The sequence below is a fragment of the Mercenaria mercenaria genome, chromosome 12 (genome assembly GCF_021730395.1).
Source record: "Mercenaria mercenaria strain notata chromosome 12, MADL_Memer_1, whole genome shotgun sequence".
NCBI classification, from domain to species: domain Eukaryota; kingdom Metazoa; phylum Mollusca; class Bivalvia; order Venerida; family Veneridae; genus Mercenaria; species Mercenaria mercenaria.
Genome location: NC_069372.1, coordinates 39,932,312 through 39,959,810, shown reverse-complemented (window position 1 = coordinate 39,959,810; position 27,499 = coordinate 39,932,312). Strand labels below are relative to the sequence as shown.

General features: G+C 37.3%; 1 protein-coding gene across 1 annotated transcript in view; it reads left to right on the top strand.

Moving 5' to 3' along the window:
• Positions 1-27,499, top strand: part of LOC123534093 (DNA excision repair protein ERCC-6-like) — a 95,865-nt gene that overhangs the window by 2,197 nt on the left and 66,169 nt on the right. Inside the window, exons 2-10 of the mRNA XM_053520529.1 lie at positions 7,860-7,974; positions 8,677-8,855; positions 10,294-10,481; positions 11,497-11,622; positions 12,232-12,397; positions 15,435-15,560; positions 21,074-21,166; positions 26,038-26,210; positions 27,080-27,185. Coding sequence (XP_053376504.1) covers positions 7,917-7,974; positions 8,677-8,855; positions 10,294-10,481; positions 11,497-11,622; positions 12,232-12,397; positions 15,435-15,560; positions 21,074-21,166; positions 26,038-26,210; positions 27,080-27,185 — 1,215 coding nt within the window. The 5' untranslated portion in view covers positions 7,860-7,916. The remainder of the gene's footprint in view (positions 1-7,859; positions 7,975-8,676; positions 8,856-10,293; positions 10,482-11,496; positions 11,623-12,231; positions 12,398-15,434; positions 15,561-21,073; positions 21,167-26,037; positions 26,211-27,079; positions 27,186-27,499) is intronic.

Genomic DNA, 27,499 nt, shown 5'->3' with positions numbered 1-27,499 from the left:
TGTTATTATCGCATCAATATATTTAGCACCTCTTAAGAAGTAATACAGTCTGAATTCTATAACGATTTTAATAAGATATCGACAGGAATGTAGGCAAAATTCTATGAAAACGGTCAAATTTAAATTTAGTTCTTTGTAAAATTTCAAACAGTGCGATCATAATTATTTATTTATTTCTAAGGGTAAATAAATGATAAATTCTATGGGCATAAAGTTCAGACTTTTGACCAGAAAGTACAAAAAGCAGAATAAAAAAATCGTAAATAATGAAAAAGGGTCAGCAATTTAAATACATGGCGTAAAACAATTTTTAGCAAACAGATTTATGTTAGTGCGGCAAAATAACTCACAGAGGTAGGATATCCACAATTATCGTTTGACACATTTACCTGTCAATTTATACAGGATATTGAATTCGCTTTAACAAATTAAAGAAGAAACTTTTTTATTGATTAATTTAAAGAACCGAGGCGGTAGGATCAAACAGTGATGTGTCATATGGCGCGAAAACATGACGTAATTCCATGACAATCTCGGGCAACTATACCGCATTGATCTCCACTTCAGATGCCATGATACCGACACACTTCTCTTAGCTCTTTGAAGGGGGTGTTAATTGATGATGAAAACAAGGACAATGACTAAGTTTATCAACAGAATAATTACCGATAATCGTTTACGCTTTTTATTTCGCTTTCAACATTGGGTGGATTATGATTATTGTGTCCATATTTTTGGGACACTTTACAAAATAATCATTTTTCGGGAAATAAGTCTTGAGAAAGTGAAAATAACTAGTCCTAACACTTTTGGAAAATATTGTAGGGGCTAGACTTTGATTAATAGTACTATCGATGCAGTCATTATGGAGAGCAACTAGATGGTGGTGATTACAAAAATACAGTGAAAAAAAATGTCTGCTGTGAAAAGGAAATTTAAGAAGAACAAATATGATTGATTACAAAGGAAACATAGTGTACATGAGAATATTATTTGTCTACTATGTGTTAAATTATATTTGAAATCTGCTTATACATAATACTGCTTTCATAACAGTGACAGTATTGCGGCAATTGACAGGCGAGTGGTGGAAAATTTAATTATCTGTGAAAATATATTATAAACTGACTTAATTGTTGATTTCAAAATGTCTTTAATCAGATATCGTTTTGAAATGCATTTGTTCGAAGTGAGAAAATCTCAGTTTTCGAATTTCAAGAAATTGACAAGAGCGTAAATGTGTTGAAATATTACAGGCTAGATAGTTAAAATACTTTAATTTTGTTGCGCCAGAACAAAGAGCTATAAAAATCTTATACTTCTTTTGCCAGGACAATGGCATAATAAATGTCTGATGTCGGAAAACCCAATCTTGTTTCTGTTCTTAGTAACATGACCAATACGTGCAAGTAGCTTGAGGCTAAAAAATCATCACTTTTGCTTGCATACTGCCATAACCATTGTAAAAACCTTCTAAAACTCATAAAAAGTTATTATCTATTGAATTAAACATCAAACACTTGTTGAAAATAAGCTGTAATTCAATAGTGTGTTTAGATGCCAAATATCGCGTATTTTCGCGACTATATTGTTTTTAGCTCACCTGTCACAAAGTGACAAGGTGTGCTTTTGTGATCGTGCGGCGTCCGTCGTCCGTCCGTCCATGCGTAAACTTTTGCTTGTGACCACTCTAGAGGTCACAATTTTCATGGGATCTTTATGAAAGTTGGTCAGAATGTTCACCTTGATGATATCTAGGTCAAGTTCGAAAGTGGGTTACGTGCCTTCAAAAACTAGGTCAGTAGGTCTAAAAATAGAAAAACCTTGTGACCTCTCTATAGGCCATATATTTCACAAGATCTTCATGATAATTGGTCAGAATGTTCACCTTGATGATATCTAGGTCAAGTTCGAAACTGGGTCACATGATATCAAAAACTAGGTCAGTAGGTCTAAAAATAGAAAAACCTTGTGACCTCTCTAGAGGCCATATATTACACAAGATCTTCATGAAAATTGGTCAGAACGTTCAACTTGATGATATCTAGGTCAAGTTCGAAAGTGGGTCACGTGCCATCAAAAACTAGGTCAGTAGGTCTAAAAATAGAAAAACCTTGTGACCTCTCTAGAGGCCGTACTTTTCAATGGATCTTCATAAAAATTGGTCAGAATGTTCACCTTGATGATATCTAGGTCAAGTTCGATACTGGGTCATGTGCCTTGAAAAACTAGGTCAGTAGGTCAAATAAAAGAAAAACCTTGTGACCTCTCTAGAGGCCATATTTTTCATGGGATCTGTATGAAAGTTGGTCTGAATGTTCATCTTGATGATATATAGGTCAAGTTCGAAACTGGGTAAACTGCGGTCAAAAACTAGGTCAGTAGGTCAAATAATAGAAAAACCTTGTGACCTCTCTAGAGGCCATATTTTTCATGGGATCTGTATGAAAGTTTGTTTGAATGTTCATCTTGATGATATCTAGGTCAAGTTCGAAACTGGGTCAACTGCGGTCAAAAACTAGGTCAGTAGGTCTAAAAATAGAAAAACCTTGTGACCTCTCTAGAGGCCAAACTTTTCAATGGATCTTCATGAAAATTGGTCAGAATGTTCACCTTGATGATATCTATGTCAGGTTCGAAACTGGGTCACGTGCTGTCAAAACTAGGTCAGTAGATCAAATAATAGAAAAACCTTGTGACCTCTCTAGAGGCCATATTTTTCATGGGATCTGTATGAAAGTTGGTCTGAATGTTCATCTTGATGATATCTAGGTCAAGTTCAAAACTGGGTCAACTGCAGTCAAAAACAAGGTCAGTAGGTCTAAAAATAGAAAAACCTTGTGACCTCTCTAGAGGCCATATTTTTCAATGAATCGTCATGAAAATTGGTCAGAATGTTCATCTTGATGATATCTAGGTCAAGTTTGAAACTGGGTCATTAGTAATCATAAACTAGGTCAGTCGGTCAAATGATAAAAAAACATTGTGACCTCTCAAGAGGCCATATTTTTCATGGGATCTGTATGAAATTTGGTCTTAATATTCATCTTGATGATATCTAGGTCAAGTTCGAAACTGGGTCAACTGCGGTCAAAAACTAGGTCAGTAGGTCTAAAAATAGAAAAACCTTTTGACCACTTTAGAGGCCATATTTTTCAATGGATCTTCATGAAAATTTGTCTGAATGTTCACCTTGATGATATCTAGATAAAATTTGAAACTGGGTCACGTGTGGTCAAAACTAGGTCAGTAGGTATAAAAATAAAAAAACCTTGTGACCTCTCTAGAGGCCATACTCTTCATGAGATCTTCATGAAAATTGGTGAGAATGTTCACCTTGATAATATCTAGGTCAAGTTCAAAACTGGATCATGTGCCTTCAAAAACTAGGTCATTAGGTCAAATAAAAGAAAAACCTTGTGACCTCTCTAGAAGCCATATTTTTCAATGGATCTTCATGAAAATTGGGTCATGTGGAAAAGGTGAGCGATTCAGGACCATCATGGTCCTCTTGTTTACTTTTAATTAATTTATTTATTTGGGTTTTACGGCGCACCAACACAGTATAGGTTATATGGCGCCAAACAGGACTACAAATTTTGGTTCCACATCTCATTTACATCGAAATAAAAACATGAGGTATGGAATCAAAATTTGCATACCTGGTGGAATCACAGAGTTACTGCAAAACCAAGTGTTAAGACCCTATTAGTCGCCTCTTACGATCATGCAAGGGTAAGGCAGTGGTTCCAATTCTTTTCCTACACAGATCGTCCCAGAACCACATGGGGCTTGTACATTTAAGCGCAGATGTAGTGAAAACTATCATGAAAAGACTTGATATATATAAAATAAATAAAATTATAAAGAAAAAGTGTAGACATGAAAGATACTCAAAGACTTGGTGAACTTTGCCTGATGTGAAAATTAAGTCTGTGCCCATATTGTGTGTGCATGAATAGAGCTAGGGGTTTATATATTGCAAGCATACATTTAACAGAGCATCTTCAGAGAGCAATAGGTATTAATAAATAGACTTTATTACTGAGTGAACAAACATTTAAAAAACTAAAACATGTAAAATATATTAAAATTATTTACCTACCTACCTACCCACTGTAAAAATACTGGGTCGGTAAAGGTCAAACAAACTTAATTTTAATTTAGGCCTGATCATATCTCCTAGACCGTTTAATTATAATTACCTGATGACCTCAAGTAATTCGGGTCACTTGACCATGACCTTGACCTACTGACCTACTTGTTTTTAGCTCACCTGTCACAAAGTGACAAGGTGAGCTTTTGTGATCGCACGGTGTCCGTCGTCCGTCCGTCCGTGCGTGCGTCCGTAAACTTTTGCTTGTGACCACTCTAGAGGTCACATTTTTCATGAGGTCTTTATGAAAGTTGGTCAGAATGTTCATCTTGATGATATCTAGGTCAAGTTCGAAACTGGGTCACGTGCCTTCAAAAAGTAGGTCAGTAGGTCTAAAAATAGAAAAACCTTGTGACCTCTCTAGAGGCCATATATTTCACAAGATCTTCATGAAAATTGGTCAGAACGTTCTCCTTGATGATATCTAGGTCATTTTCGAAACTGGGTCACGTGCCTTCTAAAACTAGGTCAATAGGTCTAAAAATAGAAAAACCTTTTGACCTCTCTAGAGGCCATATATTTCACAAGATCTTCATGAAAATTGGTCAGAACGTTCACCTTGATGATATCTAGGTCAAGTTCGAAACTGGGTCAAGTGCCATGAAAATCTAGGTCAGTAGGTCAAATAATAGAAAAACCTTGTGACCTCTCTAAAGGCCATATTTTTCATGGGATCTGTATGAAAGTTGGTTTGAATGTTCATCTTGATGATATCTAGGTCAAGTTCGAAACTGGGTCATGTGCGGTCAAAAACTAGGTCAGTAGGTCTAAAAATAGAAAAACCTTGTGACCTCTCTAGAGGCCATATATTTCACAAGATCTTCATGAAAATTGGTCAGAATGTTCAACTTGATGATATCTAGGTCAGGATTGAAACTGGGTCACGTGCCATCAAAAACTAGGTCAGTAGGTCTAAAAATAGAAAAACCTTGTGACCTCTCTAGAGGCCAAATATTTCATGAGATCTTCATGAAAATTGGTCAGAATGTTCACCTTGATGATATCAAGGTCAACTTCGAAAGTGGGTCACATGCCATCAAAAACTAGGTCAGTAGGTCAAATAATAGAAAAACCTTTTGACCTCTCTAGAGGCCATATTTTTCATGGGATCTGTATGAAAGTTGGTCTGAATGTTCATCTTGATGATATCTATGTCAAGTATGAAAGTGGGTCATGTATCATCAAAAACTAGGTCAGTAGGTCAAATAATAGAAAAACCTTGTGATCCCCCTAGAGGCCATATTTTTCATGAGATCTTCATGAAAATTAGTGAGAATGTTCACCTTGATGATATCTAGATAAAGTTCAAAACAGGATCATGTACCTTTGAAAACTAGGTCAATAGGTCAAATAATAGAAAAACCTTGTGACCTCTCTAGAGACCATATTTTTCAATGGATTTTCATGAAAATTGGTCAGAATTTTTATCTTGATAATATCTAGGTCAAGTTCAAAACTGGGTCACATGAGCTCAAAAGCTAGGTCACTATGTCAAATAATAGAAAAAACAACGTCATACTCAAAACTGGGTCATGTGGGAAGAGGTGAGCGATTCAGGACCATCATGGTCCTCTTGTTTAAGATACAGCCTTGAAATTTTGATGACACATACAGTTTTGCACACCGATCTTAAAACTGACTTTCTGTGACCATGAGTGTGACCTGCTGACCTACTTTCTTAATATTTTAGCATCAGTTTGACATTTGAAACATGTTCACACAACTGGGAAAAGATTTCAATGCTAACTTATATTTGACTTTCTTACCCAATCTCTTTCACTTGCCCATGTAACTCAAATTACTCAGGGGAGTGATCCAGGGTCTTCATGACTCTCTTATATAAATAAGTCAGTTTTCCCTAGGACTATAGTTCTATGGAATGGTTTCCCATCTGACATTCCCTTCCTTCCTACCTTTGAGCAGTTCAATGTTGTTAACTTTTGCAACATTGAACATGCTTCACATTTAACTGACTTTTCACCTGTTTTTATCTTTTAATCACTAACACATTTTCCTGACCCTTCTATACTGTGTTGGTGCGCTGTAAAATCCAAATAAATAAATAAATATTGGCCCAATTTCCTTTGATTTCTTTACAACAGTCTATATGGCTTTTTCAATTTTTCCTGTAAAGGTAGAAGATACAATATTGACATCATCATGTCTCCTACATTTAGTGAGGGAGACATTAATTATGATTTAGTGCTGTCCATCTTTCTGAATGTCACAAAGTTTGTACAGCACCTCCTAGCGAATTTATACCAAACTTCACAAAAGTGATCATTGCCAAGCCTAGTTAAGACTTATCCTATCGTTGGCATGTTCCGGTTTGGTGACTTATAAATGGAGTTATGGCCTTAGATTCGTGTTTTTGGTTGCTTTTCTTATATTATTGGGCAGATTTCTACTGAATCTTAGGGGTCAAAGGTCATATGAGTTTGTTTTGTATAGGCTCTGTAAGTCTTGAACTGCTTGAAGGATTTTGAAGAAACTTGGCACAAATGTTCACCACAACGAGAAGGCTTGCAGAGCGCATGTTTCGGCTGGCTCATTTCAGGTCAATTTCACACTTGGGGGTCAAAGGTCATACCTTCAAAGGCGTATATTGCTCCGCATTGCGGTGCTCTTATACATGCTGTAGGCGTTCAGTGATTTTCAGTGGAGTTATGGCCCTTTATTTTTATGCCCCAGCATCTACTGATGCGGGAGGCATATAGTGATTGTCCTGTCCGTCTGTTCGTCCATCTGTCCATACAAGGTTAAACAAATGGGACCGTTTCGTCTAGCATCAATACCCCTTACAAGAATGACTTGATACTAATGCAGATGTAACCTCTGACCATTCCTCATCTTCAGACATCACCTGACCTCAGTTTGACCTTGACCTCATTTTGGACTTGCTTTATATGGGCCATCTCTTGGTTAACCAAATGGGACCGTTTCGTCTAGCATCAATTCCCCTTACAAGAATGTATTGATACTAATACAGATGTAAACTGTCACCATTCCTCATCTTCAAACATCACCTGACCTCAGTTTGATCTTGACCTTGACCTCATTTTGGACTTGGGGGCAAAATCTATCGACAAGGGTGCCACAGTGGGCATCAAGCGTTTATTGAACACAGCTCCTTGTTTAAATAAATAGCTATAAAATATTTTTCAGCTTCTCTTACATTGAGAAGATTTCCACCAAATTTACACAAGAGTTACATTGTATTAGTGCTGAGACAAGTTGTGTCAGAATGTTAAGTTTCAGATTTTTCACTGGAGTTATGGCCCTTCACTTGTGGCATTTTACAATGTGCATGTGAAGTGGTGGGGGACATTTTCGTGTCAATATCAGTTTGGCTAAAAATATTCCTTTTGAACTTAAGATCAGTAGATTCCCCTACCCAACTGCCATCCAAAGGATCAAGAAGTGCTAAAATTATGGGGAAAACTGAAATGACTGAACCAGATCAGTAGATGTACTACTAACTTGTTTATTAATGACTCAGATTTCTCAAGAAAAGTTTGATCCAAGACGATGAATGCCCTTCACATTATTAATTAGTGATTGCTCTTAAATATTCAGTTTATAGTATTTACTTTGTGAAAGCCTTCTGCAGTTTCCTGTGGCTGAGTTTTAACTTGTGCAGCTAAAGGTCAACTTGACACTGCAGCTGTGTTTAATTACAAAATGTTATTTGTTGTATTTTCAGTTTGTAAATTGAGGAGAAAAGAATTAACAGTATAAATACAGAAATTAAGACAGGACAATGGATATAGATACAGCAAGCAAGAGAATGTCGGACATACACCTGTCCAAGAATTTAGGTAAATATTTGTCATCTATAAAAATATCTAGTATTATAAACGAAAGTTTACTTTTATAATACGTTTATATTTAAACCTCACTTGTTCCTGTTTCTTGATGTATACATTGTTTGATTGTTGGGTTTGGTTTTAGACACTCTGACTCTAGTAGATCCCTGTCACAAGTTTTCAGCTTCTCTGAAGAAGACCACTGGTTTGAGACATTCATTTTAGGCCATGGTTGGCATGTGGTTAGAAATACCAACCTTCCAGACGAGAGAAAGCCACACATTTCTGCAGTCTAATGGGGTTTCAATTTTTTTGTTTTTATGGAGTGTAACGGCGCATCAACTTAATTTTTTGCCATACTGTGACTTTCCAGCTTTTGATGGTGGAAGAAGACCCTAGGTGCCTCTTCCGTCATTCTTTTATTACAGGTAGGCACCTGGGTTGAAACACTGACCTCTGTAAGCAAGCTGACTGGTTTCCTCACATGAAAAATTCTATGCCCAAAGCAAGGCTTGAACCCACATCAGTTATCAGTAAGGGGTCAGTGATTCTAAGTCAACAACAATAACCACTCATCCATGGAAGCGCCTCGAAGGGGTTTCAGACCCATAGCAGTGTGGCTAGTGATTTTAAGTCTGCAAGCTTACCCACTCAGCAACAGAGTCCCATATACTGATACAGACTAAATCACCAGTTGTCTTGTTCGTTTTCTAGATGATAATAAAGAGAATGATGAACCTACTGAGTTTGACCAACAACGGTTTAATGAATTAGTGATGAAAGGAAAGAAGCTGATAGGAGAAGGCAGAATTGAGGAAGCATTAAAACTGAACAAGAAAGCTTTGAGAATCTGTTACACTGAGAAACTGGCTAAGAAGATCAGAAAAATGGAGGTTAGTAGAAAAGTTTTTGTCTTAGCTCGACTTTTGGAAGAAAAAGATGAGCTATTGCACTCGCCCTGGTGTCTCTGATTTGAATTTTGGCAGAGTTATGCCCCTTTTTAACTTAGAATTTTTTGGTTAAAGTTTTTAATAAAGTCAATTATCTCTTTTACTATCAAAAGCTTTTGACTTGAAACTTAAAATAGTTATTTACTATCAAAGTCTACACCAGGAGAAACAATCCCTAAATTCTGATTTAAATTTGACAGGGTTATGCCCCTTTTTAACTTAGAATTTTTGGGTTTAAGTTTTATAAAGTTTTTACTGGCAAAGCTCTAATTCAGAGTCAAGAACTGAGAAGAAAAGTCAAGCGTGCTGTCTTAAGGACAGCTCTTGTTCCAGTAGAACTTACAGAGCTAGGGTAGTCTATTACACTGTCTTTTGTATGATTGATATTGAATACTCGTTGCCAAAATACATAAATATAAAACATGTGCAGGGCATGGCGAATGTTCTCTGTGACGATTTCATAAAAGACATTGAGTCTGAAATCATTCATCCTCCACCTCTGATTCATACATGTGGGGAAGTTGGCAGTTACTTGCGGAGAACAGGTATGTACTGGTACAGAATCCAAGAACAGTCAGGTTAGGTTAACTGCCCGCAGTTACATAACTGAAATACTGTTGAAAAATGGCGTAAAACCCAAAACAGACAAACAAATAGGACGCAACTATTAGGTGCATACTTAGTAAAAAAGCAGTTTAACATAAAGAACAATTTTGACCTTTTGAATACAATGTATCAGAGAGTTTATATATACATGTATGTGTAATGTCAGACTTTGTATAGAGATTGTGAATGATGATGCCAGGTTTCAGTCATCTTCTTATGTAGGTTTGCATTTCAGGCTTAACCCTTACTTTGCTAAATTTCTATAGTGAACTTTTCCATCTACCAATTTGGACAGTACCATTAACTGTTAAAGGGGGATGCTTACCAAAAAGATACTGGCTGAATAGCGAACAGTGCAGGCTGATCATGATCTAACTGGTCGCAAAGGCAGAATCAGTCATGTCCAGCATGGTAAGGGTTAATAAGGAACTACCGGTAAACAGTACCAGCTGAAAAGTTGTTGATTGAAACTGAAATTAGATATATCACATGGTGTATAATTCTATGGTAATTGCTGTTTGTGTATGTAGTGCAGTAGGTAGATCCCAAGGTTTCGTGTTTGAACCTTGGCAAAAGACAACATTTTTGATTTCTCAAGTGTAGGTCTGTATTTATACAGAATCCAGGAATGGTGGTATTAAAGTGACCACCATTGTATACATGAAATATTGTTTAAAACAGCTTTAAACTAGTTTTGTGTAAGGTCTGATTAGTAGTGTTGCTTCAAATGGAAAGTATATTTTGTCTGTTGATTACAATGAAATGATTTATGCAGGATTATCTGAAAGCACATGCTGATGACTCCGATGGTGATGATGTCGATGGTATGATTCACTTGGGTAAAGGTTTTTACCTTTATAAAGAGTTGTATAACAGTCTGTATGCACACCAGCAGGAAGGTGTTCTCTGGTTGTGGACCTTGTTTCGGAAGAAAAAAGGTGGGATACTAGCAGATGACATGGGGTATGTATCTTTGTTCTTTGTTGTTTTTTTTGTCAGTATATATATTTTTAATCCAACCACGAGTGGTGGGGGGTTATAGGAATGGTTTCCGTCCGTCCGTAACATTTGTGTCTGTTTCATATAACTTAAACCCCTTGAAGGATTTTCATGAAACTTGGATCCAATGATCACCTCATCAAGACGATGTGCAGAACTTAAGAGTCTTCATGTCGGCTCAAGGTCAAGGTCACAACTCAAGGTCAAAGGTTTGAGCCTTCCATTTTGTGTCCACTCTGTATCTCCTAAACCCATGAAACTTGGATCAGATGATCCCCTCATCAAGACAATGTGCAGAACTAATGAGTCAGCCATGTCGACTGAAGGTCAAGATCACAACTCAAGGTCAAAAGTTTAGCCTTCCATTTTGTGTCCACACTATCTCCTAAACCCCTTGAAGGATTTTAGTATGATTTGGCTGTAATATTCCCCTTATCAAGACAATGTGAGTTAATTAACAACGTCAATGCTATTACCCAATACCATCAAACCTTTCACTATCGATAACAGTGGCCGGGGATATAGCTGTCTTTTAGACTGCCTTGTATCCTGTGATTAGTAAAGATTTTAACCTTAAGCCTGCTGGCGGCAAGTAATTCTGTCTTTGCGATTAGTGCAGACCAAGATCAGCCTGCACATCCATGTAGTCTGTTCTTGGTCTGTACTGTTTGCTATTTAGTCAGTAAATTTTCAATGAACTCCATTCCAAATGATAAATGGTACTGCTGAAATTGAATGATAGACCAGTCCATTTAAGAAATTTAGCAGAGTTAAAGAAATCACTAGCTTATTTTTATAATGTTTCCTAAATGATAGAAATTGACCTACAAACTAAGGTATCAACTTGTATGTAAGTACTTGGAACAAAACTTTTTCTGTTTTGTTGAATTCAGCTAAGTCCAAATTTTTCAAAACTTCAGAAAGTATTTCTAAAATAATTTGGCAAATAAAAAAGATAGCGGGTGAATGTATATTTCAGGTTAGGTAAGACTATACAGGTGATTGGTTTCCTGTCAGGGATGTTTGATATGCAGAAGGTTAGATCAGTTCTCATAGTCTTACCTGTGGCAGTCATGGTCAATTGGGAAAAGGAGTTCCAGAAATGGTAAATATAACATAGTCTTTTTATGCCCCCAAAGGGAGGCATATTAGTTTTCAACTGTCCGTCCGTTCGTTAGTTCGTTCGTCACAACGTTAACCTTTTGCATGAAGGCACTTTACTCGCGAACCACTGCACCCAGGACCTTCAAACTTCACATGCTGAGTACACGACCCCTACTGACTTTGGGGTCACCAGGTCAAAGGTCAAGGCACTGCAGTGTTGCATCAATAGTGATATTTGGACTTCCTTCATATACATTTTTTTGGTCATGATATATTCAGTTTAAAAAAAAACAAAAAACTTAAACTAACTTTTAATGAATGTTCACCAAACTAGGGCAGAAGCAAGGCATAAAGGTCAAGGTCCTCCTCAAGTGAGAAACTTTTGCCCAAGGATGTTATATAGGCATATTACCGGTATGCTACATTGGTGTAAACACTTGCTCTTGTTACTTTTGTCCACAAAAATAATTATTGAATTGTGAATTTGGGCTTGTCTGGGGCTCCAGTTAGCAGTGTTGGATGGGTTTGACTGGGGAAATTCACCATGCAGTGTTTAATGTCGGAGGCCAGTATATTGTGTCTTTGATGATACTAGCTGTTATGATTACAGGGCACCTGGTATGAAGGTTGTTGCGTACCATGGTAACAGTAAGAGGGAGAAGGAAAGGGCTTTAGCACGTGTTCAGAGACGTGGTGGGGTATGCCTTACAACCTATGGTCTGGTAGTAACAAGCTGGGAACAGCTGGGACAGCAGGATGGGCGAGAATTTGTGTGGGTAAGTTAATATGGAAAGTGCTCTACTTTGTATTAATAGAAGTTGGGTGTACCTGACAAGCTGTTATCTGGTACAGCATTTGTGTTGAAAAGTTCACAAGCAAGTGGTAGAGAGATAACCGGCACAGTTTACAAGCAGTATTTGTCTATTTGAAGAGTGGTGGAATATGTAAAGCAGACAACAGTCTCTATTTTACAAAAGGTTGTTTCCTGCAATGAACTGCCAACTTCAACATGTGAATCAGAGGTGAAAGACAAATTATTTATCACAGAGAACGTACACCTCACCTGGGTATCAAACTCAAAATCCTGTGATCTGTAGATCTGTGCTCTTCCTATTGAGTGAATGAGCAGACTAATAGTACATTTTAGGAGTAGTGTGTTGGTATGAGGCAGTTGAAAATCTGTATCTTAGAAGTAGTAGATAAGAATTATGTGGGACAGTTGGTACAGTGAGACAGTTTACAAGCTATTCTTTTTAAAGCAGAATTGTAAGTAAGAAATTAGTTTTCGCTGTGGATGTTGTTTTTCCTTATATAAATCTTAGTTAATAAATAGAAAGTTGGCTGGAATGATATAATACTGAGGTTTGAACTTCCTGTTCGACAGGTCAGCAGTGGAAACTATTAAAGGAATGAATGTCATATTTTTTGTTTTACACACTTGTAAAACCCGAAACCTCGTGCACATATCTACGATAATGGCCGGAATGAATGTCATATTTTTAGCTCACCTGTCACATAGTGACAAGGTGAGCTTTTGTGATCACGCAGCGTCCGTCGTCCGTGCGTACGTGCGTCCGTTCGTCCGTCCGTGCGTAAACTTTTCCTTGTGACATCATTTAGAGGTCACATTTTTTGTGGGATCTTTATGGAAGTTGGTCAGAATGTTCATCTTGATGATATCTAGGTCAAGTTCGAAACTGGGTCACGTGCCATCAAAAACTAGGTCAGTTGTTCTAAAAATAGAAAAACCTTGTGACCTCTCTAGAGGCCATATATTTCACAGGATCTTCATGAAAATTGGTCAGAATGTTCACCTTGATGATATCTAGGTCAAGTTCGAAACTGGGTAATGTGCCATCAAAAACTAGGTCAGTAGGTCTAAAAATAGAAAAACCTTGTGACCTCTCTAGAGGCCATATATTTCATGAGATCTTCATGAAAATTGGTCAGAATGTTCACCTTGATGATATCTAGGTCAGGTTTGAAACTGGGTCACATGCCATCAAAAACTAGGTCAGTAGGTCAAATAATAGAAAAACTTTGTGACCTCTCTAAAGGCCATATTTCTCATGGGATCTGTATGAAAGTTGGTCTGAATGTTCATCTTGATGATATCTAGGTCAAGTTCGGAACTGGGTCACGTGCCTTCAAAAACTAGGTCAGTAGGTCAAATAATAGAAAAACCTTGTGACCTCTCTAAAGGCCATATTTTTCATGGGATCTGTATGAAAGTTGGTCTGAATGTTCATCTTGATGATATCTAGGTCAAGTTCGAAACTGGGTCACGTGCCTTCAAAACGTGCCTTGACCTTGAACTGGGTCACGCGCGGTCAAAAACTAGGTCAGTAGATCTAAAAATAGAAAAACCTTGTGACCTCTCTAGAGGCCATATTTTTCATGAGATCTTCATGAAAATTGGTCAGAATGTTCACCTTGATGATATCTAGGTCAAGTTCGAAACTGGGTCACGTGCGGTCAAAAACTAGGTCAGTAGGTCTAAAAAAAGAAAAACCTTGTGACCTCTCTAGAGGCCATATTTCTTAATGAATTTTCATGAAAATTGGTCAGAATGTTCATCTTGATGATATCTAGGTCAAGTTCGAAACTGGGCCACGTGGGGTCAAAAACTAGGTCAGTAGATTTAAAAATAGAAAAACCTTGTGACCTCTCTAGAGGCCATATTTTTCATGAGATCTTCATGAAAATTGGTCAGAATGTTCACCTTGATGATATCTAGGTTAAATTCTAAACTGGGTCACGTGGGGTCAAAAACTAGGTCAGTAGGTCTAAAAATAGAAAAACCTTGTGACCTCTCTAGAGGTCATATTTTTCAATGGATCTTCATGAAAATTGGTCAGAATGTTCTCCTTGATGATATCTAGGTCAAGTTTGAAACTGGGTCACGTGCAGTCAAAACTAGGTCAGTAAGTCTTAAAATAAAAAAACTTTGTGACTTCTCTAGAGGCCATATTTTTCATGGGATGTTTATGAAAATTGGTCAGAATGTTCACCTTTATGATATCTAGGTCAAGTTTGAAACTGGGTCATGTGTGGTCAATAACTAGGTCAGTAGGTCTAAAAATAGAAAAACCTTGTGACCTCTCTAGAGGCCATATTTTTCAAGAGATTTTCATGAAAATTTGTGAGAATGTTCATCTTGATGATATCTAGGTTAAGTTCGAATCTGGGTCAACTGCGATCAAAAACTAGGTCAGTAGGTCTAAAAATAGAAAAACCTTGTGATGTCTCTAGAGGCCATATTTCTCAATGGATCTTCATGAAAATTGGTGAGAATGTTCAGCATGATGATATCTAGGTCAGGTTCGTAACTGGGTCATGTGCGTTCAAAAACTAGGTCAGTAGGTCAAATAATGAAAAAACCTTGTGATCTCTCTAGAGGCCATTTTTTTCATGGGATCTGTATGAAAATTGGTCTAAATGTTCATCTTGATGATATCTAGGTCAAGTTTGAAACTGGGTTAACTGCAATCAAAAACTAGGTCAGTAGGTCTAAAAATAGAAAAACTTTGTGACCTCTCTAGAGGCCATACTTTTGAATGGATCTTCATGAAAATTGGTCAGAATTTCCACCTTGTTTCTTTTTATAATCAATGTTTTCAATTCAATCATTTTTAAGTACTGGCAGTATAAGTAAAAAGTGAAAAAAAGTAGTCCAACATCGGGAGCAGCACAAAAGTTATCCGAATAAATTTGTTTTACACACTTGTAAAAAAATTCTGTTAGCCAATCAAATTGAAGGAAACGGTCCAAAAAAGAAACGAAATTTATCTGTAACTCACAATTTTTTTGCAGGATTACATGATTCTTGATGAAGGACATAAGATCAAGAACCCGACAAAGACAACTAAAGGTGTACATGCTATACCTGCACATAACAGGATCATTCTGACTGGAACACCTGTCCAGAATAATCTCAAGGTATACGCCTTATGACTTTGTATGATGTATTTTGAAAGTATGTTCAAATATCTGCAGCCTGGAAATACTTTACCAAAAACAATTCTGGTTTTCAAACCTTTAAATTTTGATAATAATACACAAGTTATTTTGAATTTATTGTGTTCAGAAAATGTTTCATATATCTTGAATTGTCACCTAGATGAAGACTTTCTGTTTAGTATTTGTGCCCCGCCCCCCCCCATCCCCCATGAGTTGTGGGGGCATATAGATTTGGTCTTGTCCGTGCATCCGTGCGTCCGTCCGAAGTTCGTGACGCGCCTAGCTCGAAAAGTATTTGATATAAATTGATGAAACCTTGCATGAGTCTTTATCGTGATAAGAACTTGCGCACCTCCTATTTTTCGTCTGGCTCCACCCCCTATTTTAGAGTTATGGCCCCTGAAATAGTCAAAAATGTACATTTTGACCTTGTGACATGCCTAGCTCAAAAAGTATTTGATATAGATTCATGAAACCTTGCATGAGTCTTAATCATGATATGAATTTGCGCAGCTCCTATTTTTCATCTGGCTCCGCCCTCTATTTTTAGAGTTATTGCCCCTGAAATAGTCAAAAATGCACATTTTCACCTTGTGACATGCCTAGCTCAAAAAGTATTTGATTTAGATTCATGAAACCTTGCATGAGTCTTAATCATGATATGAACTTGGGCACCTACTATTTTTCATCTGGCTCCACCCCCTATTTTCAGAGTTATGGCCCATGAAATAGTCAAAAATACACATTTTCACCTTGTGACACGCCTAGCTCAAAAAGTATTTGATATAGATTCATGAAACCTTGCAGGAGTCTTAATCATGATATGAACTTGCGCACCTCCTATTTTTCATTTGGGTCTGCCCCCAATTTTCAGAGTTATGGCCCCTGAAGTAGTCAAAAATGCACATTTTCACATTGTGACATGCCTAGCTCAAACAGTATTTGATATAGATTCATGAAACCTTGCATGAGTCTTAATCATGATATGAACTTGTGCACTTCCTATTTTTTATTTGGGTCCGCCCCCTATTTTTAGAGTTATGGCCCCTGAAATTGTCAAAAATATACAGAGCTCCAGATAAGCTTTTGGTGCAATTGGGTATTTACCCATCACTTTTTGTCTGAATTGGGTATTGGAAATTTGAATTGGGTAAAAATAATATCATTACCCAGCCTTTTCAGAAGTAATTGGGTATTTGCTAAAACCAATTGGGTATTTTACCAATCTCGCACTAACAATTGAGTATTTTTTTGCTTACAGTATACATGGTATATATCATTAAACAGGACTGACTAAGTATTTTAATGGCGCCCTTCAATGTTTAATACAAAAATGTATTTAAAATTGTAATGAATGTTTCATACTGTTGTTTTCTTTTTCACTTTTAATGCAGTCTGAGATCAGTTCATCCACAATATCCCGAACGATGTGGTCACCGCAATATGCATTCTCCCAAAAGATGTCATCCAGTATTGGTGACACTACATCGTCACAAACAGATAACTGTCATTGTTGAACAGCAAAATAACCCACTAATTTGTTTGTTTGTGCTGCAACAATGTTTTTTCCTGCAACCTCTTTACATTTTATCGGCGTAAAATTGTTTACAAAGCTTCCAAATAACACCGTTCAGCCGACTGAATGGTCCTGTTATTTTTCCGATAAATTGCAACCTGTTCTGCAGTAACGTATAACCAGTCAGTCAAATCTAGCGTTAAAGTCTCGTACCCGTTCTAGTTATAAGGAAAATGCGATACGCAAGCTATTTTTTACGAATTGGGTATTAGGAATTTTAATTGCGTTTCAGTACGCACACTGTATGAATTCAATTGGGTTTTCTGCAATTTTAATTGCGTAAATACGCAAATACGCAGCTTATCTGGAGCTCTGAAATATACATTTTCACCTTGTGACACACCTAGCTCAAAAAGTATTTAATATAAATGGTTGAAAACTCGCATAAGTCTTTATCATGATATAAACTTGCACACCTCTAATTTTTTGGCTGGCTCCACCCCTTATTTTTAGCTCACCTGTCACAAAGTGACAAGGTGAGCTTTTGTGATCGCGCGGTGTCCGTCGTCCGTGCGTGCGTCCGTGCGTGCGTCCGTCCGTAAACTTTTGCTTGTGACCACTCTAGAGGTCACATTTATCATGGGATCTTTATGAAAGTTGGTCAGAATGTTCATCTTGATGATATCTAGGTCAAGTTCGAAACTGGGTTACGTGCCGTCAAAAACTAGGTCAGTAGGTCTAAAAATAGAAAAACCTTGTGACCTCTCTAGAGGTCATATATTTCATAAGATCTTCATGAAACTTGGTCAGAATGTTCACCTTGATGATATCTAGGTCAAGTTCGAAACTGGGTCACGTGCCATCAAAAATTAGGTCAGTAGGTCTAAAAATAGAAAAACCTTGTGACCTCTCTAGAGGCCATATATTTCACAAGATCTTCATGAAAATTGGTCAGAATGTTCAACTTGATAATATCTAGATCAAGTTTGAAACTGGGTCACGTGCCTTCAAAAACTAGGTCAGTAGGTCAAATAATAGAAAAACCTTGTGACCTCTCTAGAGGCCATATTTTTCATGGGATCTGTATGAAAGTTGGTATGAGTGTTCATCTTGATGATATCTAGGTCAAGTTCGAAACTGGGTCATGTGCGGTCAAAAACTAGGTCAGTAGGTCTAAAAATAGAAAAACCTTGTGACCTCTCTAGAGGCCATATATTTCATGAGATCTTCATGAAAATTGGTCAGAATGTTCACCTTGATGATATCTAGGTCAAGTTCGAAAGTGGGTCACGTGCGGTTAAAAACTAGGTCAGTAGGTCAAATAATAGAAAAACCTTGTGACCTCTCTAGAGGCCATATTTTTCATGGGATCTGTATGAAAATTGGTCTGAATGTTCATCTTGATGATATCTAGGTCAAATTTGAAAGTGGGTCACATGCCATCAAAAACTAGGTCAGTAGGTCAAATAATAGAAAAACCTTGTGACCTCTCTAAAGGCCATATTTTTCATGGGATCTGTATGAAAATTGGTCTGAATGTTCATCTTGATGATATCTAGGTCAAGTTCGAAACAGGGTCATGTGCTGTCAAAAACTATGTCATTAGGTCTAAAAATAGAAAAACCTTGTGACTCTCTAGAGACCATACTTGTGAATGGATCTCCATAGAAATTGGTCAGAATGTTCACCTTGATGATATCTAGGTCAAGTTAGAACTGGGTCACGTGCCTTAAAAAACTAGGTCAGTAGGTCAAATAATAAAAAAAACCTTGTGACCTCTCTAGAGGCCATACTTTTCATGGGATCTGTATGAAAGTTGGTCTGAATGTTCATCTTGATGATATCTAGATCAAGTTTGAAACTGGGTCAACTGCGGTCAAAAACTAGGTCAGTAGGTCTAAAATTATTAAAATCTTTCGACCTCTCTAGAGACCATATTTTTCAATGGATCTTCATGAAAATTGGTCAGAATTTTTATCTTGATAATATCTAGGTCAAGTTCAAAACTGGGTCACATGAGCTCAAAAACTAGGTCACTATGTCAAATAATAGAAAAAACGACGTCATACTCAAAACTGGGTCATGTGGAAAGAGGTGAGCGATTCAGGACCATCATGGTCCTCTTGTTAAAATTATGGCCCCTGAAATAGTAAAAAAATGCACTTTTTCACCTAATTATATACCTAGCTCAAAAAGTATTTGGTGTAAATTCAGGAAACCTTGCTGGAGTCTTTATCGTGATGTGACCTTGCACACTTGGCATTCTTCTTGAGAATCTTAGCTCTTTATTTCAGAGTTATGGCCCTTGAAATAGCCAAAATAGTGGATTTTTTGTTTTTGATGCTCATAGCGCAAAAAGAATAGCGCCTAGAATAATGAATCCTTTTCATAAAATGTTTGTTGAGGCTATACCCCATTAAGACTGCAAACATTTGAATTATTGCCACTTATTTGTGACAAATGTACCAGTGGGGGGCACACCCTGTGTCCTACAGACACATTCTAGTTCATTTTGATTTAAACACATTTTGACATTGATATTCATGGGAACTAGATTTTGTGGATTTCATGGTTGTGATAGACCACAAAAATTGCAGCATAAAGGCTAATTTTCTAGTTATCTCATGTTTTAAAAGTTGAAATCCAAGTATTCATGACCTCATGAAATGTTAGTCTTTGACAGAACCTAGAAATTTAATGCCCACGAAATTTAATCATTTTAAAGTATGTTATTTTAAAGTGCTGTGTTGTATTTTTAGCTCACCTGAGCACAAAGTGCTCAGGGTGAGGTATTGTGATCACTCACCGTCCGGCGTCCGTCCGTCCGTCCGTCCGTCGTCCGTCCGTCCGTCCGTCCACACTTTCCTTTAAACAACATCTCCTCCTAAACCAACAGGCCAATTTTGATGAAACTTCACAGGGTTGTTCCTTGGATGGTCTTCTTTAAAAATTGTTCAAAGAATTGAATTCCATACAGAATTCTGGTTGCCATGGCAACCAAAAGTAAAAACTTAGAGCTTAGATATTTGGTGTGAAGCATTGCCTAGTGGACCTCTACCAAGTTTGTTCAAATCATGACCCCAGGGTCAAAATTGACCCCGCCCCGGGGGTCACTTGATTTTACATAGGAAAATCTTAAAAAATCTTCTTCTCAAAAACCAGAAGCCCTAGAGCTTAGATATTTGACTTGTAGCATTGCCTAGTGGACCTCTACTAAAATTGTTCAAATCATGACCCCGGGGTCAAAATTGACCTCGCCCCAGGGGTCACTTGATTTTACATAGGAAAATCTTCAAAAAATTTCTAAAAATAAACCAGAAGGCTTAGAGCTTAGATATTTGACATGTAGCATTGCCTAGTGGACCTCTACAAAATTTGTTCAAATCATTACCCCCGGGTCAAAATTGACCCCACCCCAGGGGTCACTTGATTTTACATAGGAAAATCTTCAAAAATTTTCTAAAAATAAACCAGAAGGCCTAGGTCTTAGATATTTGACATGTAGCATTGCCTAGTAGACTTCTACAAAATTTATTCAAATCATGACCCCGGGGTCAAATTGACCCCGCCCCATGGGATAACTTGATTGTACATAGAAAAATCTTCAAAATAAACCAGAAGGCCTAGAGCTTAGATATTTCATATGTAGCATTGCCTAGTGGACCTCTACAAAATTTGTTCAAATCATGACCCCCGGGGTTAAAATTGACCCCACCCCAGGGGTCACTTGATTTTACATAGGAAAATCTTCAAAAAATTTCTAAAAATAAACCAAAAGGCTTAGATCTTAGATATTTGACATGTAGCATTGCCTAGTAGACTTCTACAAAATTTGTTCAAATCATTACCTCCGGGGTCAAATTGACCCCACCCCATGGGGTTATTTGTTTAGCTTTAGCAAAGAATTTTTTTCAAGAAAGCAATTAAACTCAGGTGAGCAATATAGGGCCATCATGGCCCTCTTGTTTATTTGCAGGAGCTCTGGTCCCTCTTTGACTTCGTTCATCAAGGTTCTCTGCTGGGTATACAGAAAACCTTCAAGATGGAATTTGAAAATCCTATAACGAGAGTATGTATATTGAAATGTACAACCGAGTATCAAGGTTTGGTACAGAATGATTATGTTTAATATTTTTGTAATCAAAATCTCCTGAATAGCTATAAATTATAACATTCTAGTGAAAGGCAAATTATCTTAAGCACAGTGTATGACAGCTTTTTTGCTTTTTAGCTCACCTGAGCCAAAGGCTCATGGTGAGCTTTTGTGACTGCTCAGTGTCCGTCCTGTGACATGTGTCATGCATCCGTCAACATTTTCTAAAAAGATCTGCTTGAAAACCACTGGGCAGAATTACACCAAACTTCACAGGAATGATCCTTGGGTGGTCCCCTTTCAAATTTGTTCAAAGAAGTTAATTCCATGCAGAACTCTGGATGCCATGGCAACTGAAAGGAAAAACCTTTAAAATCTTCTTGGCCAAAACTGCAAGGCGTAGAGTCTTGATATTTGGCATGTGACATCATCTTATGGTCCTCTATCAAGATTGTTCAAGTTGTGCCTGGGGGTCACAAGTTTTACATAGACTTATATAGTAAAAAACTTTAAAAATCTTCTTGTTTAAAACCACAAGACCTAGGCTTTTGATATTTTGTATGTAGCATTGCCTTGTGGTCTTCTACCAAAATTGTTCAAATTATGCCCCTGGGGTGAAAAGAGGCCCTGCCCAGGGGGGTCTCATGTTTTACCTAGACTTGTATAGGAAATTTAAAAAAAAAAATCTTGTCTGAAACTGCAAAGCCTAGGCCTTTGATATTTGGTTTGTAGCATTGCCTGATGGATCTCTAACAAGTTTGTTTAAATTATGCCCCTAGAGTGAAAAGAGGCCCCATCATGGGGGTCACTAGTTATAATTTTGAGTTATATAGGAAAAAATAATTCAGAAATTATCAGATCATATTTCCTAGACTGTTTAATTATAATTACCTGATGACCCCAAGAGATTAGGGATCACTTGACTGTGACCTTGACCTACTGACCTACTTTCTTGTTTTTTTTTAAGATACAGCCTTGAAATTTGGATGACATGTACAGTTTTGCACACCGATCTTAAAACTGACTTTAAGTTACCATGAATGTGACCTACTGACCTACCTTCTTTATATTTTAGCATCAGTTTGCCATTTGAAACATGTGGCTCATATTACTGAGGTGAGCAATCCAGGGTCATCATGACCCTCTTGATGACTAGTTTGCTTTGGTGGGTTTAGCCTGCACCTTGAAAATGGCTTCCGCCTTATAACTTGAGAACCATTTGACCCAGAACCTTCAAACTTGGAAGCATAATTCGGCTTGTGTAGAAGATGATCCCTATTGTTTTTAGATCAATAGGTCAAGGTTAAGGATACAGGGACCTGAATATTGAAAAATATTTCTGCACGGTAATTAGATTAGACTAAATGAAGTAAAAGACCCCTATCGCTTTTTTTTGGTCGAGAGGTAAGGTCATTGGGGCTTGAAGCTTGAAAACTGTTTCTGCTCAGTGACTTTAGAACAACTTGATCCAGTATCTTCAAACTTGATAGTATGGGTTAAGAAGTAGGTGACTCCTGTTCTTTTTGGGGATTAGTAGGTAAAAGGTAAAAGTCATAGTGATCACAGGACTTAAAATAGGACAACCCATCATGGGCTGCATTAATACAGCTCTTGTTGTCAATTATATATAGGGGTGAGTATTGAGGCCAATTTTGACTATTGCAATACTATTGATATTGCTGAAAAACTATTGCAATACTATTCTATTGCAGGTTACTATTGTGATACTATTGCAATAGTTATCGTCCACCATGTTTTATACAGTAAAACTACCAACTGGCATTATTACACAGTGTAAGACACAACACCGTTTATAATTGCTGTTAATAAAGTTAATAATACACATTGAGAAGTTTGTATAACTGAAATGGACAGATATAAATCTAACATTAAATATTTTTAACATTTTTAGCTCACCTGTCACAAAGTGACAAGGTGAGCTTTTGTGATCGCGTGGCGTCCGTCGTCCGTCCGTGCGTCCGTCCGTAAACTTTTGCTTGTGACCACTCTAGAGGTCACATTTTTCATGGGATCTTTATGAAAGTTGGTCAGAATGTTCATCTTGATGATATCTAGGTCAAGTTCGAAACTGGGTCACGTGCGTTCAAAAACTAGGTCAGTAGATCTAAAAATAGAAAAACCTTGTGACCTCTCTAGAGGCCATATTTTTCATGAGATCTTCATGAAAATTAGTCAGAATGTTCACCTTGATGATATCTAGGTCAAGTTCAAAACTGGGTCACGTGGGGTCAAAAACTAGGTCAGTAGGTCTAAAAATAGAAAAACCTTGTGACCTCTCTAGAGGCCATATTTCTCAATGGATCTTCATGAAAATTGGTCAGAATGTTCATCTTGCTGATATCTAGGTCAAGTTCGAAACTGGGTCACGTGGGGTCAAAAACTAGGTCAGTAGATCTAAAAATAGAAAAACCTTGTGACCTCTCTAGAGGCAATATTTTTCAAGAGATCTTCATGAATATTGGTCAGAATGTTCACCTTGATGATATCTAGGTCAAGTTCGAAACTGGGTCACGTGGGGTCAAAAACTAGGTCAGTAGGTCTAAAAATAGAAAAACCTTGTGACCTCTCTAGAGGCCATATTTCTCAATGGGTCTTCATGAAAATTGTTCAGAATGTTTATCTTGATGATATCTAGGTCAAGTTCGAAACTGGGTCACATGGGGTCAAAAACTAGGTCAGTAGATCTAAAAATAGAAAAACCTTGTGACCTCTCTAGAGGCCATATTTTTCAAGAGATCTTCATGAATATTGGTCAGAATGTTCACCTTGATGATATCTAGGTCAAGTTCGAAACTGGGTCAAGTGCCGTCAAAAACTAGGTCAGTAGGTCTAAAAATAGAAAAACCTTGTGACCTCTCTAGAGGCCATATTTCTCAATGAATCTTCATAAAAATTGGTCAGAATGTTCACCTTGATGATCTCTAGATCAAGTTTGAAACTGGGTCATGTGCGGTCAAAAACTAGGTCAGTAGGTCTGAAAATAGAAAAACCTTGTGACCTCTCTAGAGGCCATATTTTTCATTGGATCTTTATGAAAATTGGTCAGAATGTTCACCTTGGTGATATCTAGGTCAGGTTTGAAACTGGGTCATGTTCGGTCAATAACTAGGTCAGTAGATCTAAAAATAGAAAAACCTTGTGACCTCTTTAGAGGCCATAAATTTCAAGAGATCTTCATGAAAATTGGTCAGAATGTTCACCTTGATAATATCTAGTTCAAGTTCGAAGCTGGGTCACATGCGGTCAAAAACTAGGTCAGTAGGTCTGAAAATAGAAAAACCTTGTGATGTCTCTAGAGGCCATATTTCTCAATGGATCTTCATGAAAATTAATGAGAATGTTCAGCTTGATGATATCTAGCTCAAGTTCGTAACTGGGTCATTTGCGGTCATAAACTAGGTCAGTAGGTCGAGAAATAGAAAAACCTTGTGACCTCTCTAGAGGCCATATTTTTCACGAGATCTTCATGAAAATTGGTGAGATTGTTCACCTTGATGATATCTAGGTCAAGTTTAGAAGTGGGTCACGTGCCTTCAAAAACTAGGTCATTAGGTCAAATAATAGAAAAACCTTGTGACCTCTCTAGAGGTCATATTTTTCAATGGATCTTCATGAAAATTGGTCAGAATTTTTTTATCTTGATGATATCTAGGTTACATATGCTCAAAAACTAGGTCACTATGTCAAATAATAGAAATAACGACGTCATACTCAGTTCAACACTGGGTCATGTGGGGATAGGTGAGCGATTCAGGACCATCATGGTCCTCTTGTTTCTATTTCTTGCCTTCCTTGGCTTTGAAACAATAAGTAAAACAATAAACCTATGGAAGGTATACTCAAACGAAACGGCCATTTTGTTGCAAATGTCAACGTGTTTAATAACCCAAAGCATCGAAAAAGACGAAAATTGACGGATCGGACTAAGGTGTACCAGCACTAAATGAATGGCCCTACCGAACAGTTTGCTATATCATACAAGTAGCCTACTTTCTCCATGTCCAAAGTACTTTTTCTCATTTAAGATTATTTAAATATATTTAATCAAAGTTTCTAAAAAAAAAAATTAAATTTATTGATTATCTCCCAGACTTCTCAGTCCTTTAGGTAGTTTAATTCCATGAGGGTAATTATTGTAATGGAGACGTAAACATTTTCCGAGGCGCAAATGAGAGCTGGCTTGGTTTCTTGGTTTATGAATTATTAATTATTTCTGTATTTACTAAAATTTCAAAACTATCGATTGTTGAAGGAACTATCGGCGATTGTTATTGGATCGTGACTTTTCTATCGATGCATACTATCGGGACACTCAGTGTCGCAATGCATCAATATTTCCATGTATCGTTACACCACTAGTTATATATGGCTATCGCTTGATCTAACCAGTGTTCCTGGATTGCTTACCAATATTAACCTGTTCCCAACAAAGAACTGACAGTTTACCTGGTATGAATCAAAGGCGGAAGATGGCTGACTCAAGACAAATTGCATTCAGTCAATTTTCGTGGAAAAGATTCTTGGTGTTTATTGGGAAACTTGTAAGCTGTGGTTAAAATTCAGTGGGTTATCACAGTTTTTCATTTGCTCTGCCATGGATACAAGCTGACAGTTTACTGATTGGAGCTCTTGTGCTGCACCTGTCTAACTTAATTGACTGACAAGTACACAAAAGTAAAAAAGAAAAGGACTAGAAGACTCAAGCATGCTTCCAACTGTGAATCCATTGTAATAAGTCTGCCACTTAACCTTCCTATATTCCTCTTTGTTGATCAGTTGCTAACATTTCAGTCATTACCATTGATACAATGCTCTGATTCCTGCAGGCAAGGGAGAAAGATGCTACAATAGGTGAGAAGAAGCTGGGTATGGAAATGGCTGAGAGCCTCAAGAAGATTATAGAACCATATTTCCTGAGGAGAACAAAGGCCGAGGTGAAGGAGAGAGAGAAAATGGAGAAGGAGAAAGATCAGACAGATTCTGGAGTCAAACATGCCGTGTAAGTATTAGTAATTATTAGACTGCTGCTGGTTAAAAACCAGTCTATGGGACAATAGGGCGGCTCTTGACTGTCCGTCTCTTGACTGTCCGTCTGTCATTATAATTATTGTTTATACATCATTGACAGATATCGGACCATTAGGTTATATATTACCTTACAGTAGGGGACTTTGTATTGCATGGCAATACTTTATTCACATGGTACAGGTCTAACTTCTTGTGTTATACCACGTTGTGTAATATTTTTGCGTATAAGTTACCTATACATTTTCCATTGAAAATGTATTCTTTATTGAATAATTTGTTACAAGATCTTGAATCATCATGGACCAGATGTATTTATCAACCTAGTTATCGGGTTTTACTGAGTCATACCAAACGACTAGACTATAAGGGTTCAAAAACACCTAGTTGATGATAAAACAAGATCTATAAGTAGGTGATAAGTGGAATTGCAGTTGTATGTTATCAACCACTTCAGTAGATTAGTGGTACAGTGTTAGCTTCAAGTGCAGGAGATCATGGGTTCGATCAACAGCTGATGTATAAACTGGTACCAGTGGCATTAAAAGAAAAACTGGCTTCTTTTCTCTCATACCTTTGCGGCAATGCATTCCATCTGGAGAGTGATTGATTTAAGTTGTAGTACTTGCCTCACAGTTGACCGAAAATAAATTGATATAACATCTTGGTGTTTTGTACCTCATATTGTTGTTACGTTTCATATACATGACGAGATGGCATGTTATATCAAGGTCACAGGTTTGGGCACTACACTTTGGGGCATTTGTCCATTAATAATAACAACTGTTCTATATGTTATATATTTGGATGATATAGATACATATTATTTTGTTGTTGTTACAGTATGCCGACAATGACCAGGAAGAATGATCTGATTGTATGGACATTTCTGCGTGAGACACAACTTAAGATCTACCAGGACTTCCTGTCTCTAGATTCTGTGAAAGAGGTGATAGACATTGTATATTTATGTTGTATAATATTGATATTATTAAAGTGAAATTCAGAAAACCAGTTTTGTTGTTGCTCCAGCACTCTGGGGCATACAGATTTGGTCTTGTCTGTGCGTCAATAACTTTGTGACGCGCGTACCTCAAAAAGTATTTGATATCAGTTGATGAAACCTTGCACAAGTCTTTATCATGATATGAAATTGTGCACCTATTTTTCCTCTGGATCCGCCCCCTATTTCCAATAGTCAAAAATGCACATTTTCACCTTGTGACTTACCTAGCTAAAAAAGGTAGTTGATATATATTGATA